At 41.6% G+C, this 18,786-nt stretch overlaps 2 protein-coding genes across 5 annotated transcripts in view; both read right to left on the minus strand.

The window, feature by feature from the left end:
• CRTAM (cytotoxic and regulatory T cell molecule) overlaps nt 1-5,028 on the minus strand; it is a 36,036-nt gene extending 31,008 nt beyond the window's left edge. For both annotated transcript variants that reach the window (XM_028125859.2, XM_028125856.2), the window contains exon 1: nt 4,960-5,028. The gene's annotated coding sequence lies outside the window, so the exon portion shown is untranslated. The remainder of the gene's footprint in view (nt 1-4,959) is intronic.
• Nucleotides 3,009-18,786, minus strand: part of UBASH3B (ubiquitin associated and SH3 domain containing B) — a 137,305-nt gene continuing 121,527 nt past the window's right edge. For all 3 annotated transcript variants that reach the window (XM_028125898.2, XM_028125899.2, XM_088017690.1), the window contains exons 12-14: nt 10,783-10,889; nt 9,143-9,252; nt 3,009-7,867 (exon numbers count right to left, since the gene is read on the minus strand). In XM_028125898.2, the coding sequence (XP_027981699.1) occupies nt 7,730-7,867; nt 9,143-9,252; nt 10,783-10,889 (355 nt within the window). In that variant the 3' untranslated portion in view covers nt 3,009-7,729. The remainder of the gene's footprint in view (nt 7,868-9,142; nt 9,253-10,782; nt 10,890-18,786) is intronic.

Below are 18,786 nucleotides of genomic sequence, written 5' to 3' on the forward strand. Positions count from 1 at the left end.
CTGGTGTGAAGAATCTGTGGCCTTTCCGAAGGCCAGGGCAAGAAGGGCTGCATTTCCCAGCAGATGCCTTGGGTGGCTAGTTCGCAGCTGGTGCTGGGAGTCTTTGAGCTCTCTTGTAGACACGCAGTGGGGCTGCAGGCTTTCTAAACTAGAGCAGTGGCCGTTGTAGTTATTGAGAAAAGGCTTTTTAGCAGCAGTGAAGCCTAGTGGGATGAGTATAAGGTGGGGGGTAGGAGGCAGACCGACCTGGACTTGTCACCTGGGCCGTGTCACTAGTGACCTTGTAGCCCTCAATAACACCCTCGCCTCTTGGTGTCAGTTTCCCCATCTGTAAAGTGGGAAGACTAATTACAGCATGGGAGGCATGACTGGCAGGTATGAATTAAACCTAGTATCCCAAGGGCCTGGCACGGTGACACTTATAAGATCCTCCATCAGTCTGAAGACCACAGGTGGCTGGGGCTCTATCTCATGCCCCCAGGAACCACGGTAGATTAGATGTTCCTGCAAAAGGAGGAAGTCCACTAAGCTTTTATTCTAAAGATTTCCGCCTAGAATTGAATTGAATGGATCATGCTGAACAAAGAACCCAAGTAGGAATTGATGACTACCTGCCTCTCCAACCTTGTTTCTCCCCACTTTCTGCCGTGCTTACTAAGCTTTAGCTCCCTGACCCCTGGTGTTCTAAACCAGGGAACTCCTTATCACTGGGGGACATCTGCATTCCTTCTGTCTTCCTGAAACCTCATTTACCTCTGCACCATGCCCAGTTTCTGTTCAGCCTTAGCTGGTGGCTTCCTTGTCAGCTGCTCGGGGGATACCGCACCCAACCTTATGTAAAGTACGCCCTGCCCCACATCCCTCCCAGAGTTACTATTGGATAACCCAGTTTTCTTCCTAGACAACATTGATCAACCTCTGTAATTATCTTGTTTATGTATTCAGTGTCTCTCTTTCTCCTCCATAAGGGGGGGGGAACCTTGCTTTATTTGCCGCTGTAGCACCAGCTTGCCACCCTGCCAAGAACATCGTGTTCAATCAGTATTGTAGAATGATGAATGAATCCACGCCCTCCGTGTCTTTGTTTCTTTCATACAGCAAGTTCACAATACCTGCTCTCCTTGCCTCGTAAAATTATGAGAATCAAACGAAAATGTGCTTTTAAGAGGAAGGTGGTAAATCATTAAGGCAGCTTCTTAGGCAAACCCCAGAATTCAACCAACACATTCTCTTATTGCAGAAGATAACTTCTGGGGACAATAGTAAAGTAATACCAGTACGAACGAGGCTACTTTGTTCCTTGTCCCTGATATTTTCCACAGATAAGAAAATGGCTACATGTGTGATTTTCCTTTGGCCTTAGCAAAAGCAATTGTTTATTTACTAGCAGATAGTATCTTACTTAGCATGTCCTATTAGGCATTTTATTTTTTTAAGAGAGGGAATAAGAGAGTGGGGGGGGTATGTAGAGAGGGGGAGAAAAAGAAAATATTTTTTTAAAAGATTTTATTTATTCGCTTTAGAGACAGTGCTCACAAGTAGGGGGAGGCACAGAGGGCGAGGGACAAGGAGACTCCCATGCTGAGCACAGAGCCTGACACTGGACTCGATCCCAGGACCCTGAGATCATGACCTGAACTGAAACCAAGAGTCAGACGTTTAACCAACTGAGCCAACCAGGTGCCCCTGTTAGGCATTTTATAGTCATTATCCCATATCTTACAACCGTGCTGTAAAAATTCATGTGCCCATTTTACAGGTGAAAACGATGTAAGGGATCTAGTAAGCAGCTAAGCCTGGATAAGAACCCAACTCTGTCTGACACTAGAATTAGAGCTGCTTCCCTGGTACAGCATGAGATTCTTCCCCAGTGATAACACAGACCTTCTGGATTGCCTCACCAACACAGTGGCACCCAGTAGCTATCTAAACCTGCAGCTTCTCATGGTCAGGAGCAAGCCATCTGGGTTTTATGTATTTATTTCTGGCAAAATGAAGTATTCTGTTTCTTCAGAAGGAAGACTGGTTTTTGGTTCTCAACTATTGAAAAAAAAAAAAGACATTTTGCTGATTTCAGCTTGAACAAATCCAAAGCATGTGGATTCATTTTCTCTGGATGTGCAGGCAGCTTTGACATACATCACAAGTGGGCAAAATGAGTTTGGGAATCTGTCAAGCAAAGAATGACCGAGAACCACCCACAAGGCTAAACATAGCTTGGTCTTTTGTCAGATGTGAGCATTAGCTGTTACGTTTCCTCAGGCAGTAAACCATGCCTGGCTCATGGCTGGCTCTGTCAATGAAAACCTGCATTTGCGTCCTGAGTATAAATTTGCATACATGGCTTATTATAACTTCTATTAGCTCTGACATATCTTTACTTCAGAAATGGGGTTGGGGCGTCTGTGTGGCTCAGTGGGTTGAGCATCCGACTCTTGATTTCAGCTCAGGTCATGATCTTAGGGTCCTGAGATGGAGCCCTGTGTCGGGCTCTGCAGTCAGCAGGGAGTCTGCTTGAGAGTCCCTCCCTCTGCCCCTCCTCCTGTGCTGCTCACTCTCTCCCTCAAAAAAAGGTGGGGGGTGGTCTATTATGGCTTTTGGTAGAGTGGAACCTAGCTTGCGCTGGATTTCCTCTCTCTCTTACCCAAATCCTTAATCTATGGATGGCCCCTGGTGCACCTACCTCCTCAAGGTGAGCAGAGTTGAGGGATGAAGGCTCGCACATGGGCAATGAGAGCATTTTGGAGCACGTTTTCTCACTCCTGGGCGAGTGTCACCTCTCCAACCTGGGTGACTCAGAGAGAAGCCTCACCAGAGGGGACCAGAGACCCACAGTGCTGCCGGAGCATCCTTCCATTTCCGTCAGCAGCAAATGCCCCTCTGGCTCTCTGAGCTTCAAAGAATCGCACTCTTAATGGACATTTATGAAATAATAATGACCACAGTAACATCTAAAAACATGATAGGCATAGAGACCACTCAGAACTTAATATGAGATTGCTCAGGACTGACTGAGGACACAGTTTCTCTTTATTAAATCGTCTGTGAACCACTTAAACGGAGATGCTCATGGAATGGAATGATCTAATTACAATGGTGTGGGAGCCGTATCCAGAGGAAGAGCACACAGCCAGGAAAGTGCAGATGCCACAGGTAGTTTACAAGGGATTCGGCAATACAGTTCGGTGTGGTTTTCCTTCTTATAATGACAAACATTTTTCTTCAAATAAATACACCTGAATCACATAGAATAATAATAAAAAAGATACAAGAGCCTTATAAATGAGAAAGAAACCAATATACCTCTAAAAACATCAGGTTGAGAATGGTCTGTGCATAACCAAAATGCTTCAGGATGGCATTCCTATCAGAGAACCAGCACACATTTCCCGTTATACACTATGTACCCTGTACAGAGTCCAAGAATAGTTAAACAGCTGCAAAATCCTGATTTTTGCATGGGTAATGGCAGCTAAGTGGCACTGTGTAAGACATTTGTAAGAGCTGATTGTATATTAAGTTTGACTACTCCTCACTATAATTTTAAACATATACACTGAACATAATATTATATGTATTTAAAGATCAAGTTATTTCCTGTCTTTAGCGGCATTTTTTTTCCTTCCCTCGAATTTTCATTATAGCTAGTTACTTTCCTAGGAAAAATTCATTATGTTGAAGTGTTAAAGAGAAGCAAATCCAATTTGAATCCTATGTTTAAACATGAAAAGCATCTGCCATCACTGAACAAAATATCCCCCCATCACCTTTGTAAAGTGACTATTAACCTAAGTAGATGTTAAAATGCTCTTTTCCCTACCCTCCCAGGCCAGTCTCATCCCCCCTGCAAGGCAGCCCGACTAGACTCGCGCCTCTTAGTTCTCATATATGTGCAGGACTACAATTTAAATGCAAATAACCCCACGCCTCATTATCTGAGTTCATGCAGACACAGTATAGTTGTGACTCTGCCTGTGAAAATTAAGGGAGGTTCATCTGTATTCGAACACACGCATCACTCAGAGTAGATTCAAAAGAGCAATTCATCACTGCTTTCAAATTAAACACTGGAGTTGCAGAGTGCCTAGGTTACGGAGGAATGCCTCCCTTTTTGCTACAGAGGGACGCTTTTCTACAAAGACAATGAGATAGGAACTTCTCTTACTGCAGCTCTTCAGTTAGTTCCCAGTGACACTAGGTAATGGAAATAGAAGACTTCCTTTAATACGAACACAGCTAGTTGAGTGAAAAAGATACATTTATGGTAATGCTAAGTGCAGCTGGAGGACAATGTATATGCATCCAAATACCACTGACAGGAAAATGACCACATCAGCCTAAAATGCAAGAAAACTATCCACAATGATTTATCAAACTGAGATCACTCCAGGAGATATTATTGTTTTTTTTTTTTATTTTCTGCAAAATCATCTTTTAAATATAAGGTTATTTTAAAATAATTCTTTGGTTAAAGTATAATTCAAATAAAAAGTAGAAACTCCTCCAAGCCATTCACTACAGGGTGAAAAATACCCCCCTCTTTCAGCCATCAGATGGCCATTTAATCAGCCATTCAGATTCTATGAATCTAAATGTAATGGAAAACACTGTATTCTAACTCCACACTGCGGTAAAGCAATAAGCTCCTAGCTACCGATGCAGTGATGGAGAAGAGAGCCTGGGAAAGTGAGACCCCCAGCTTGTGCATTAAAATGTGCCAATTATTCCAGTCCACAAGGAATAGACATGGCATGTTAAAATCACCGAAACCAAAGTCCTACCTATGAATAATACTGGGGCATTAGCGGATTGATGCGACACACTTGTACAAGCAGCAAACTGTTTCAGAGTTTCAATCCCAGACCAAATCCTCTAGTTAATTTCATCTCCGTTTCAGACAACTTTCTACATTAAAAAAAAATTTTTTTCCCTCTGCAAGAAACATTTGGTTCTTCTTACCTTGATGTCCATCCTTCCTTCCTTGCTTCCTTCCTTCCTTCCTTCCTTCCTGCCCGCTCTTCCCTGCCCCCAACATTTGTTCTTAATAAGCATCAGCCTCAGATCAAAAAGAACCAAGCTGAGGTTCAGGTTGTGATGTCAACCTAGAATTTTTGGATGAAAACGAAATCATGTAATACACTTGTGCATTCCTTTTATTACAGAGATTCAACATGATTTTCAAAGAATTTCTCCGTTGGAGTCTTAGTTTTTAAAAAAAGAATACGTGAAAAGAGAATTTAATGTGAATTCAGGTCATTCAGGCCATTTTGATAAACAATCTGGATAATGAAAGCAGAGGAATAAACTCCTTATTTAGGGTTTTCCACCTAAATTATTCAGGAAATGATTTCAGATCTCTGCCTCCTGCTCACATAGACGACCGCCTAAGGCTCTGTCCATATTGTGCTAAGGACAATGGATTGTTGCCCAGCTAAACTGGCCTCTCGGTCATCATAGGACCAAGATAGCTGAGAGGGAGGGAGAGGATAACCTATCCTGAACTCTGTTCTGTTCAGGTACAGACACTGCCCAGAACACACTGCTGTAGTTTTCAAGGAAGTTAGATGTAAGGTGTTCACGCATTATTCCAAACATTGGAAGCCCATGAAAATTTGTGGAGAATCTAATAAACATTACAGATCCGATTAAATAGTAGATTCATTTCATTACAGATAGAAGAATGAACAGCAGTGACATTGCATCGGCCGTAATGTGATTTTTCTCTTAGACTCTTTTAATGGGAATATTTCCCCCATTTTTAAGGTTGAAACATTTCTGTTACTCAATGGTATCAGCACAGAGTGGTTTTTTTATTGTTATGTTAATCACCATACATTACATCATTAGTTTTTGATGTAGTGTTCCATGATTCATTGTTTGTGCATAACACCCAGCGCTCCACGCAGTACGTGCCCTCTTTAATACCCATCACCAGGCTAACCCATCCCCCCACCCCCCTCCCCTCTAGAACCCTAGCACAGAGTGTTTTTATACCCAGGAGCTGGATCAATGTTTGTGCGCCTCTTAGTTCTCATATATGTGCAGGACTACAATTTAAATGCAAAGATGTGCATTTAAATTAAATGCAAAATGTGCTAGAAGAAATCAAGTTTGTTTCTTAAAATCTAAAATTCATGACATATTTGTCTAAGTGGCCTAAAAAAGCCCCACAACTGTAATCCTCTATGCTGATTAACATACATAGCCAGCATCCTTTCACTTCCTCTTCTTTTTAGGAATCCTCAAACTCCAGTTTCAAATAGGAGCATAGATCTATCTATTTTGATATACTGGGTTTTATATGTATTATTCAGTGCTACAACGTATATTGATTTTTTTACACTGTTTCTTTACATGTCTGGGATCTCATTTGCACACATAGTCTACATAGTGAACTACACCGCACCAGACCATCGTCTGCTGCCGACAGTCACCTAGTCACACAATTAAATACACGTCGATAACTGATATTTAGTTTGATTGTCATTTATTTTTCTTTTCAATAAACTCCCTCTGAATTCAGGAAGCAGGTGTGATGAGAAACCACAGGACGTGGCTCTCCCACCTTTTCTTAAGTAGCCCTACCTACATATTTTAAGTTATAGAAAAACAAACAAATAAAAAAATGACAGCACAAACAGCAATCGTGACTGTCATCCTTTAAATTAGTTCCCTGACTTCTTTATACATCCCTGGTATAATTGATGCATTGGTGGATGATCTGCCATGAGTGACAGGTACTATAAGTGTACAATGACCTGACCCTTGGTATGGTTTGTAAAGACATCCATATTGCACAGGAATGAGCTTCTTGTGGACTCAAATAATGGATCGAACACACATGCCTTCAAATTGTCAACATCCTTAACCAGTTACCACGGTCTAGATTCTAGGGGCAAAGACAAGCAAATCATGGTGATTTGGAAGTGCTGTAACATGGATAATTCCAGGTCACTTTATATTTTGCAAATTCTTTGCTTCCCACAATTGAATACATTTGTCTCCCTCCTGAGTATCCAAAAGTGCTTGCTCTCCCCATTGCACAGACAGAAGCGAGGGGAAGGGGCCGTAGGAGAAAGCCGTAGTGAGCTGTTCTAGAGAAAATGTGGCGATAGGTACCAGGGTAGATGGGGGTCATCCAAGCAGGTGTCTTGAGCTAGCAGCACGGGTGTGTGGGTCCTATTGAGGGTAGAATCTGATGTGTAATAAGAACAACTCTCTGCAGGGGCACGTTTTCTAATAACCTTAAAAGAATTCCTCAGCTTGGCTTTGCCTAACTGGAACATGGAGTTAAAAAGAAAATCCTATCCCCAAACTGGCAGCTCAGTGTGTCTCTCCAGCTGGATTCTGGACATACTCCCTCCTCTCGCATTCCCCCTCAGAGCAGGCGGACTGCTCCCTTTAAGAGTATTCCGACTCCTTAGCCGTGTACGGAAGGAAGAACACATCCTCTGCTGTAGCAGGTGCCTTGATTTAGGAAGACAATTCTCGAAAGCCTTGTTAGCTAGGTAAGCATCCAGAGAGAATGAATTTTATCCCTGAATCAAGTCTTTTTCTCATTCCCACAGTCTCGTCATCAGAGCTTTAAAGCATGAAAGGAAATCTGCTAAATTGTTCTGAGGTGTCCGCTTAGATGGTGGTGCGGACTTTGCCACTGTTACTAAACACACAGAAAGACACTTCTCCCAAAGGCTTTCTAGAGCCTTTTCTTCTCGTTCACTGGTATGGTTTATTCTTGTAGCAAGGTCTCTCTCCAGTTGAAGCCCCCAGTTGGTCCATGGGTGAGAGGAAGGATAGGTGGGTCTGTCAGCTGCCATATTCCAGTTTCTCCTAGTTCTTCACAGGAACAAAACCCCAAGTACGGGATCTGAAGTCAGAGTAGTGAAGGAAGGGGGAAATAGAAAACAGAGGTTTAATGCTTTCGCTTTGACCTACACATAAAGATCTTCAGGTGGCCGTTGGGAATCAGGAATAGTCACAGGAATTGATAGGGGCTTTGTAGACCCTGCATCTCTTCCAAAAATCAATAAAGAAAAATGAAATGGATAAAAGTGACAAATTAGAGGGAAGGGTATTTATATTGCAAGGGGATTCATCAGAAAGATTCATTAAATGGTGAGCTCCCCTGGTGTAATTAAGTAATTGTTTCTAGATTGCTGCATAATAGTGTGGGAGGAAAAAGGACAATCACACAGAAAGCTAAGGTGCTCAGCGTTAATTCCTAATTGTGAATCAAGCTAAAATTGCAGCTCAGACATTCCAGAAATTATATTTGGACCACGGGAGAGATTACGCTATTTTAAAAAATATTTCACCCCGTTTCGTCTTTTCTTATTTTTTTTTTTTCCTTCTTGGCACGGGTATCTGTAATATTCAAAGCTGAAGCTGTACCCTTCCTAATGTCAGAAGCCATGGCATCTCATCTCTAAACGTGTTTTTGTGCATGGGACCATAGCTGCAGTTATAAACAAGACAAAAATCTCTGCCCTCAAGCAGCTTACAGAGTAATGGGTAGACACAGATGCATAAATAAACTTAAAAAAAATGAGAAAAGCATTGCAATTGAGTTTGAATCAGGTTCTCTGGGGGCAGATACAGGAAGCACGTAAGTCAGCCTGGAGGGAAGTGTGTGGGAGGGCCGCTGATGGGAAAGCCTCTTTCACGGACATGAGAAGGAAGAATCCAGATGTGTGGGTCATTCTCATGGGTTTTGTCTCATGGCCTTGTTCCTGGTTTGCCTTGCAGCCTGATCGTCTTAAATCACTGCTTCCTTTGGCCTGCCACCCAGGCCCTCTCCTAGCTGAGCTGTCAGATGCTCTGTTTGGGTCCACTCACCCCTCTTCATCCAATCCATGGCCCCTCAGGGAAATCCAGACAATTTGCTTAGAATTCTTAGCTATTTCCTAAATTTGCACTCTTAGAAACTAAAACTTGCTCAAACACATCTTTTTCTCTTACACAAGGCCTAATAAAGCACCTTACACAGAGCACCACTCGGTACATCTTGGTTGAGTGAATCAATACATGCATCTTCCCATCTCAGAGGGAACACAGGCTTCAAACAACTTAGCATTCAGCCAGTCAGGGAACTGTTGTAAAACTGTTTGGCACCACAGGCCTCTGAGATATAGATATGAATTACCTTTCGGACCATTTGTACAAAGTCCTTGGAGTTCTGAGGGGACAGACCCTGAAGTTGGCAGGTACACGCTTCCAGGGAAGATGCATGAGCCACAATCAGGATGTTATTTCCTGGGGGAAGAAAAGCAAGGACTGGGAAGACCATTTCTTTTCTTTCTTTCTTTAAGATTTATTTATTTATTTGAGAGAGAGAGAGAGAGAGTGGAGAGGGGCAGGGGAGAGAATCTTCAGATTCCCCACTGAGTGTGGAGCCCAACATGGGACTCTTAACTGACTGAGCCACCCAGGTGCCCCTGGGAAGACCATTTCTATAAAGACCTATGTAAACTTTGTAAATACTGAAGGTCAAATATTCCAGGGAGGGACAGTCATTCTCAAGAATGAGAGAATTTGGCCAAACAGTATTTTGAAATGCTTTGTATTGTTAAGGCAGCCTATTATCATTAAAAAAAAAACCTTTTAATCTTAAAATAATTATAGATGCACAGGTTATAATTATATACATACACACAATTGTAAATATATACAATGTGTAAAATTACATATCATATATGCATGACATATTGTGTAATATGTATATACACAAACATAGATACACATTATGTGTGTGTGTATATAGTATATAGTTTAGCATATAGTATATATACACATATGCACACCAGGGAGGTCCCACATACCAGGCATCCAGCCTCGTCCAGTGGGAATATCTTGCTTAGCTATGGTACCCTAGCAAAATCAGGAAATGGGTGCTGGTATAATCCACAGTTTACTTGGATTCCACCAGGTTTCACTATCACCTGTGTGACTCTTTGTAAACACCACAATCAAGACACAAAACTATTCTATGTCTACAGGGCTCTCTGCTACTTCTTCTAATACAGTTTTCAATGTTGCCACTGTAGAACTGGGAGCACTTGATACTTTTTGGTTGATAGCCTATGCTGATGAGTATCTTTACAGTGGGGAGCACAGGAGTAGTAAATGAAATGAGTGGTTTCTCAATGTTAACTGAGAGGTGGCAATGTACTACAATACTGCTGACCAGGGCAATCCACTGTTAACATTTGGGTGTGTATAATTCTAGTTTTTGCTTTATGAAGATAACTTAAAAAGCAGTAGAAATGTGCATATACTTTTGTAATCCCTTTTTTCTCTAAAAATTGATGGTGAATAGTCTTATGTTTCATTAAATATTTGAGTTCAGTGTTTATCAAATTCAGTAACAGACTTGAGTCTTCCAGAACACTGCTCTTGGTTAATGGTAGCAGGTGTGCTTTTTGTGGGCATCCATGCTGCTGGATCAAATCATAGGCAAAAATAGTGTTATGCTATAAAACTTCTGGAAATTGTAACAGGGAACTTCCTTCACAGAGTGCAAGATAAATAGCTGTGACGTAGAATTCTAAATGATTTCATATAGTAACTAAGTCTGGTATATCCCCATGGCATATCTACCGTTTTAGGTACTCGAGAGACTATTACAAATTTAACATGAAAGTATCTATAAGAAAGTTGGGAATTACTTCTCTCTCTTATTAAGCAAGTCTGCTAAAGCAAGTTGAAACATCTTGAATAGCTTATAGACCATGATGGAGGAATGACCACATATTTAAATATAGAGTCAAAAATGATATCACCTACCTTTACTTTTACACTCACTTATTATTTCTTTTGTCACTTGGAAACTTCTACTAATGTAAGTGTCATAGGATTCTGAAACCACTAATTTGCTGACTGGAATGTGAGGTCTGTAAGAGAAAAAATGAACAAAGGCAATGAAAACATTTTGATCCCAAGACAAAGCAATAGATAGGATTCTAAATTTCTATGTTAAGACCTTTCTAGAGTTCCCATATTTCTGTTTACCCATTTCCTTATAAAGGATGGAGGTATAGAGAAGAGTAGTTCCACTCTATGGGAGTGGGGTCGAAATGTACAGAATGTGCAGAAATAAAGGCTGTGCATGCAAGGTGTCAGAGTGACCAGGGGAAACGTGAAACACTCAGTACAGGTACCACTTGCGGGTTAACTCATAAGCAGTTTGACTAATTTTCTGACCAATAGTACTGGGTCACACAGCTAACAGGAAGCAAAGCAGAGCTTAGATCTCTTTATCTCTGTAGAGCTCCCAAGCCCCTCTTCTCTAGCCTCATACACCATAAGCTGTAAGAATAGGTTTTGTTTATTTTTAAAGTTTTTTCCAGTTTTATTGGGATAGAATTGCCACCTAACGTTGTGTAATTTCAAAGTGTGAAAGTGTTGGTCAGGTACACCTGTTCTTACAAGATGATTTCCACCATAGTGTTAAGCTAACACCTCCATCACGTCACATGATCACTGGTTCCTTTTTGTGGTGAGAACATTTAAGATCGACCCTCTTGGCAACTTTCAAGTATACAATACTGTATTATCAAATAATCACCACACTGTGCATTAGAGCCCCAGAACTTGAAGTTTGTGTCCTTTGACCAACATCTCCCCATTTTTCCCCATCCCCCAGTCCCTGGAAATCACCCTTCTGCTGTCTGTTTCTCTGAGTTTGGCTTTTTAGATTCTACACATGAGTGATATCATGTGCAGATATCTCTTCGAGCTCCTGTATTCATTTCCTTTGAATTACATACCCAGAAGTGGGATTGCTGGGTCATATGGTAGCTCTATTTTTAATTTTTAAAGGAATCTCTATATTGTTTTCCATAGTGGCCGCACCAATTTACATTGTCACCAACGCTGGATAGCTCTTCTCTTTTTGATGACAGCCATTCTAACAGGTGTGAGGTGGTATCTCGTTGGGATTTGAAATTGCATTTTCCTGATGACTAGTGACATTGACATCTTTTCTTGTACTTGCTAGCCATTCGTATGTCGTCTTTGGAAAAATATCTGTTAAATTCTTCTGCCCATTTTTACATCAGGTTTTTTTTTTTTTTTTTTTTTTACTATCGAGTTGTAGGAGTTCTTCGTACGTTTTAGATACTGACCCCCATCAGATAAATGGTTTGCAGACATCCTGTCTATCTTGTAGGTTGCTTTTTCATTTTTTGGATTGTTTCTTTTGCTTTGCAAAAACTTTAGTTTGATGGAGTCTCACTTTACATGGTTTCAGTTCTTATGTTTCAGTCTTTAATTCATCTTTAAAAAAATTTTTTTTTAAAGATTTTATTTATTTATTTGACAGAGAGAGACACAGCAAGAGAGGGAACACAAGCAGGGGGAGCGGGGGAGGGAGAAGCAGGCTTCCCGCAGAGCAGGGAGCCCGATGCAGGGCTCGATCCCAGGACCTGAGCCGAAGGCAGACACCTAAGAACTGAGCTACCCAGGCGCCCCAAGTCTTTAATTCATCTTGAGTTAATTTTTGTGACTGGTGTATCTGCATGCTGTTATCCAATTTTCCCAACACCATTACTGAAGAGACTATCGTACCTCACTGAGTATTATCAGCTCCCTTGTCAACTGTTAGTTGAACATGTATTTCAGGATTTATTTCTAGGCTGTCAATTCTGTTCCATTGGTCTGTGTCTATTTTTATGCCAGTTCCACACTGTTTTGATTAGCATAGATTTGTAGTATAGCTTGAAATCAGGAAGTGTGATGCTTCCAGCTTTGTTGTTCTTTGTCAGGTTTACTTTGGCTATTTAGGATCTTTTGTAGTACCATACAAATTTTACGATTGTCTTTTCTCTTTCTGTGGAAAACACCATAGGGATTTTGATAGGGATTGCATTTAATCTATAGATGGCTTTGGGTAGTATGGACATTTTAATATTCTTCTTCTGATCCATGAACATGGGATATCTTTCCATTTGTTTGTGTCTTCTTCAGTTTCTTTCAGCAGTCTTGTGTGTTTCGGTGTACAGATCTTTCACCTCTTTCACTGATTTTATTCCTAAGTATTTTGTTTTCGATGCTATTCTAAATGGGATTGCTTTATTTCTCCTTCAGATGTATTGTTAGTGCATAGAAACACAAATTATTTCTGTATGTTGATTTTTGTATCCTGCAACTTTACTGAGTTTGTGGTTCCACAAACAAACTCAGTAGCCTGAGAGACTTGAATGTGTAGTTCTCACAGTCTTATGGTGGAGTCTTTAGGATTTTCTATATAAAATCATATGATCTACAAACAAAGACATTTTTACTTCTTTCTTTCCAATTTGGGTGCCTTTTATTTCTTTCTCTTGGCTGACTGCTCTGGATAGGCCTCTCAGTACTTTGTTGAACGTGAGTGGTAAGAGTGGGCCTCGTTCCTGATCTTAGAGGAAAAGCTTTCAGTCTTTCACCATGAGTTTGATGTTAGCTGTGGGCTTGTCATACATGGCCTTTATTATGTTGTGGTATATTCCTTCTATACCAATTTGTCGAGCATTTTTATTATTGATGGGGTATTCTGTCAAATGATTTTTCTTCATGAGTTGAGCATATTCATATGATTTCTGGCTTTTGTTCTACAAATGCAGTATATCATATATTGATTTTTGTATGTTGAACCATCCTGGCATCCAAGGGATAAATCCTATTTGATCACAGTGTATGATTCTTTTAATGTGCTGTTGAATTTGGTTCGCTAATATTTTGTTGAGAATTTTTACATCTATATTTATTAGGAATGTTGGTCTGTAGTTCTCTTTTCTTATAGAGTCCTTATCTCTTTCCTATAGATTACTTATCTGGCTTTAGTATCAGGGGAATGCTGGCCTTGTAAAATGAGTCTGGGGAGTTGTAAGGGTAGATTTTCAACACAGATATTAGGTCCGCTGGATTTGTGACATTATGAAATCTTCATCAGTGTTTTCCTTTTCTTTCTTATTTTGAACACAGACCATACACCTGGAAACAGGAAAAGCTCAGGGAACACAGAGATGAAGAGAACCCAGTTTCTGTGCTTGAGGAGCTCTCAGTGTATGGTTGGGGTGAGCAGGCTATTGGTGCAAATGATAATTATGCACAGTGTACAAAGGTGCATGAGCGGTTGATCGATGATCAGTGCAGGGCTCTCCCATCTTGGTGACGCTGCATGTCTTCAATCTCAGCCACTTCTGCCTGCTCCCATCTTCCTTTGTTACTTAGAGTTGCCAGTCTGTGAGAAGTGTATCTTGTTTTTGAGTACAACTGTATCATATTTCCTGTCTTATTTTGTCTTTCATTGTTGGCGTTTAGTGGATGGTGGATGGAGGTGGTTGTGAGCCCTCAAAGTGAATTCACGTGGCCTCTTGATCAGAATACGTTACTGCTGCTACTGCGACTACAGAGATTTACTGAGAGGTTCCCATGTGTCAGGCTCTGCGTGAAGTGTCCTACTTGTATGCTTTGAACAGAGCCCTCCTAGCAACACTTTTGCAAATCCTGTTTGTGGTTGACAAAACCGAGGCTCCGAAAGGCTGGAGATGACTTGCCTACACTTACACCGTTAGCAACTCTTAGGCCCTGGATTTGAATCTGGTTCTGAGATCACTGCCTGTAAACCCAGAGGCATTTTGGATGGCTTTTGACAGTGTACCCCCTCAAGGCTGCCTTTCTGTGCCCTTAGGTTTACTGTCCAGAGAGGAAGAATGGCATTCTCCGTGCCATCCCCTTCCATTTGAAGGAAACCCATGCTCATCGAAATCACATTCCCTCAGCAAGCATACTTCTCCTAGGAAACAACCTTCTGAGTCTCACAACACCCTGGGGGATAGAGGGAGACATGAATCACCACTTTTAGGGATGGACCTCATTGTTCTGGAGCAAACTCTTTTTTCCATCCCCACCTCTCATCCAGTTCCATTACCACTTATATCACCTGGTCTCCCAGGAGCCCTGCACAGTGACAAAAGGCCACTTTGTATGGCTCAGGGAATCATTTCCATGGTGAGACCACATTGTAAAGTCTGAGATTTGTAGAAGTGAAGAGCAGGTAGATGCTGGGATCCAGTTTCTCCAGGTCAGTTCTTGCCTTTGGCAGTCCTTGCCTTGAAGCGGAACCTATGAAAGGCTTCCATGGTTGAACTAGTTCTGATGGGGGTAGGCCAGAGTCCAAGCTTCCTCACCCCTGTCTGCAACACGCACCATGCTTCTAGCTGTAAGCGCAGGACCTATGTACTGTACTCAGAGTCAGGTAGGCCTCCGACCATCAACTAGACCTGGAACTCAGAGCACTGGGTGCTCAGGTAGCATCCCTGGAATAGTATTCTCCCTGGTACACACTCTACTCCCCACCCCGCTTTGACCTAGGCTATAGTGCAGGCTTCTGCCTTGAGCCCCACAATAAAGTATGATTCATTGCCCCTCTAACACTCCAGACTCATGTCCCCAACCGCATACCATTCCCCTAGCACCCCTGTTTATAGCCCTGTTCTGAAGCCCTATCCAAATGGTGTATATTTTGTTTTTTTCTGCCTTGATCCTTCTGGCCCAACGCCCTAAGACTGGGAGTGCTTTTTACACCCAGCCTCTGGGCTCCGTCTTGGGGCCTGTGGATGACGCTTGGGTATTAGTCACCAGGCTGGTTTTCCTTAACCTGCTTCCATCCTCACTCCTTCTTGTTCCAAGGTGACAGGACTCTCTAAGTGGTGCTTGCTTGATGTATAATACACTCTCAGTCCTTGCCCTCTGCCCACCACATTTATTCAGTCATTCGGGCATCACTACTTCAAAAATCTGGCGCACTTGGCATAATTAACTTCAGAGGGACTTTAACTCTAGGAACTGTGCCTCTCATGTGCTCTTTTGTTGACTTTCACAATCGATTTATAGAATTAGAGGCTTTATCCTTTTCTCCCCCTTGTATGAGAAGCGGTTGAATTGAATTTTGATTTTCTGTAGAAGAAAAGAAAAATCTGGAATAAGGACCATGTCCTGGCCCCCAAGTTCCTGGTGTTCATCCCTCTGCTTTTTCTACTGTTGCTGTGTGTGTCTGCATGTGCACTGAAAGGCTCAGACAGAATGATTCTGGAGAACTTTGTAAATGAGCTTGGGAAGAACAGGATGCAATTAAGGGGGAAACTGAAGACATGGTTGGCCCAGGTTGGCTGGGAGGTGCTGGGGGTGAGTCAGGAAAGTCATTTCACCAATGTTGGCAATAACTTACCCTCTTTCCAGTCCAGAGGGATGAGGGCTATTGGCATGGGGACAATAATTTATTGCTATTTCCCACCAAGGATGGAAAAACAGTTGCCATAGGGTAGATAGGGCAAAATGTGAAGTTCAGTTGAGCCTTGAGCAACATGGGTTTGAACTGTGTGGGTCCACTTATATGTGGATTTTTTTTTTTATAAATACAGTACTATAAATTTATGTTTTCTGTTGTCTAGCTTTATTGTAAGAATACAGCAGAGACTACATAAAACATACGATGTGTTTTTATTATGTTAATCACCATACATCACTAGTTTTTGATGTAGTGTTCCACGATTCATTGTTTGTGCATAACACCCAGTGCTCCACGCAGAATGTGCCCTCTTTAATACCCATCACCAGGCTAACCCATCCCCCCACCCCCCTCCCCTCTAGAACCCTCAGTTTGTTTTTCGGAGTCCATCGTCTTTCATGGTTTGTCTCCACCTCCAATCTCGCCCCTTCATTCTTCCCCTCCTATCTTTTTCTTCTTCTTCTTTTATTTTTTTAACATATAATGTATTATTTGCTTCCGAGGTACAGATCTGTGATTCAACAGTCTTGCACAATTCACAGCGCTCACCATAGCACATACCCTCCCCAATGTCTATCACCCAGCCACCCCATCCCTCCACCCCCCACCACTCCAGTAACCCTCAGTTTGTTTCCTGAAATTAAGAATTCCTCATATCAGTGAGGTCATATGATACGTGTCTTTCTCTGATTGACTGATTTCGCTCAGCATAATACCCTCCAGTTCCATCCACGTTGTTGCAAATGGCAAGATTTCATTCCAGTGTGTGTGTGTGTGTGTGTGTGTGTGTGTGTGTGTGTACATACACACGATATCTTGTTTATCCATTCATCTGTTGATGGACATCTTGACTCTTTCCACAGTTTGGCTATTGTGGACATTGCTGCTATAAACATTGGGGTGCACGTACCCCTTTGGGTCCCTACATTTGTATCTTTGGGGTAAATACCCAGTAGTGCAATTGCTGGATCGTATGGTAGCTCTATTTTCAACTGTTTGAGGAACCTCCATACTGTTTTCCAGAGGGGTTGCACCAGCTTGCATTCCCACCAACAGTGTAGGAGGGTTCCCCTTTCTCCGCATCCCCGCCAACATCTGTCGTTTCCTGATTTGTTCATTTTAGCCATTCTGACTGGTACGAGGTGATATCTCATTGAGGTTTTGATTTGGATTTCCCTGATGCCGAGCGATGTTGAGCGCTTTTTCATGTGTCTGTTGGCCATTTGGATGTCTTCTTTGGAAAAATGTCTGTTCATGTCTTCTGCCCATTTCTTGATTGGATCGTTTGTTCTTTGGGTGTTGAGTTTGATAAGTTCTTTATAGATTTTGGATACTGGCCCTTTATCTGATATGTCATTTGCAAATATCTTCTCCCATTCTGTCAGTCGTCTTTTGGTTTTGTTGACTATATCCTTTGCTGTGCAAAAGCTTTTTATCTGGATGAGGTCCCAATAGTTCATTTTTGCCCTTGCTTCCCTTGCCTTTGGTGATGTTCCTAGGAAGAAGTTGCTGAGGCTGAGGTCGAAGAGGTTGCTGCCTGTGTTCTCCTTTAGGATGTTGATGGACTCCTGTCTCACATTGAGGTCTTTCAACCATTTTGAGTCTATTTTTGTGTGTGGTGTAAGGAAATGGTCCAGTTTCATTCTTCTGCATGTGGCTGTCCAATTTTCCCAACATCATTTGTTGAAGAGACTGTCTTTTTTCCATTGGACATTCTTTCCTGCTTTGTTGAAGATTAGTTGACCACAGAGTTGAGGGTCCATTTCTGGGCTCTCGATTCTGTTCCGTTGATCTGTGTGTCTGTTTTTGTGCCAGTACCATACTGTCTTGATGACAGCTTTGTAACAGAGCTTGAAGTCCGGAATTGTGATGCCGCCAGCTTTGCTTTTCTTTTTCAACATTCCTCCGGCTATTTGAGGTCTTTTCTGGTTCCACACAAATTTTAGGATGATTTGTTCCATTTCTTTGAAAAAAGTGGATGGTATTTTGATGGGGATTGCATTGAATGTGTAGATTGCTCCAGGTAGCTTTGACATCTTCACAATATTTGTTCTTCCAATCCATGAGCATGGAATGTTTTTCCATTTCTTTGTGTCTTTCTCAATTTCTTTCATGAGTATTTTATAGTTTTCTGAGTACAGATTCTTTGCCTCTTTGGTTAGATTACAAAGTATATGTTGACTATGTTATCAGTAAGAATTCTGGTCAACAGTAGACTATTAGTAGTTGAGTTTTTGGGAAATCTAAAGTTATATGTGAATTTGTGTGGGGGTCAGCACCCCTCACCCTCTATGTTGTTCAAGGCTCGATTGAATTATTAGTAGGGGATCTGATTGATTGTTTTATTTTTGAGGCATGCTAATTCCTTTAAGTAAGTAGCACACATTAATTTATGGGGTCATCCGAAGTTTTATTTACAGAAGAGGAAAATGAATTGGAAAAAAGATATTTTCTACTATCTTCGCCAGAAGCTCACATTGCTTCATTTGTGGTTTGGGTAGGTATTTGAAATGAAAGGT

This window comes from Eumetopias jubatus, unplaced genomic scaffold (genome assembly GCF_037043125.1).
Source record: "Eumetopias jubatus isolate StellerSeaLion01/CBP00866 unplaced genomic scaffold, mEumJub1_p1.0 scaffold_13, whole genome shotgun sequence".
NCBI lineage: Eukaryota > Metazoa > Chordata > Mammalia > Carnivora > Otariidae > Eumetopias > Eumetopias jubatus.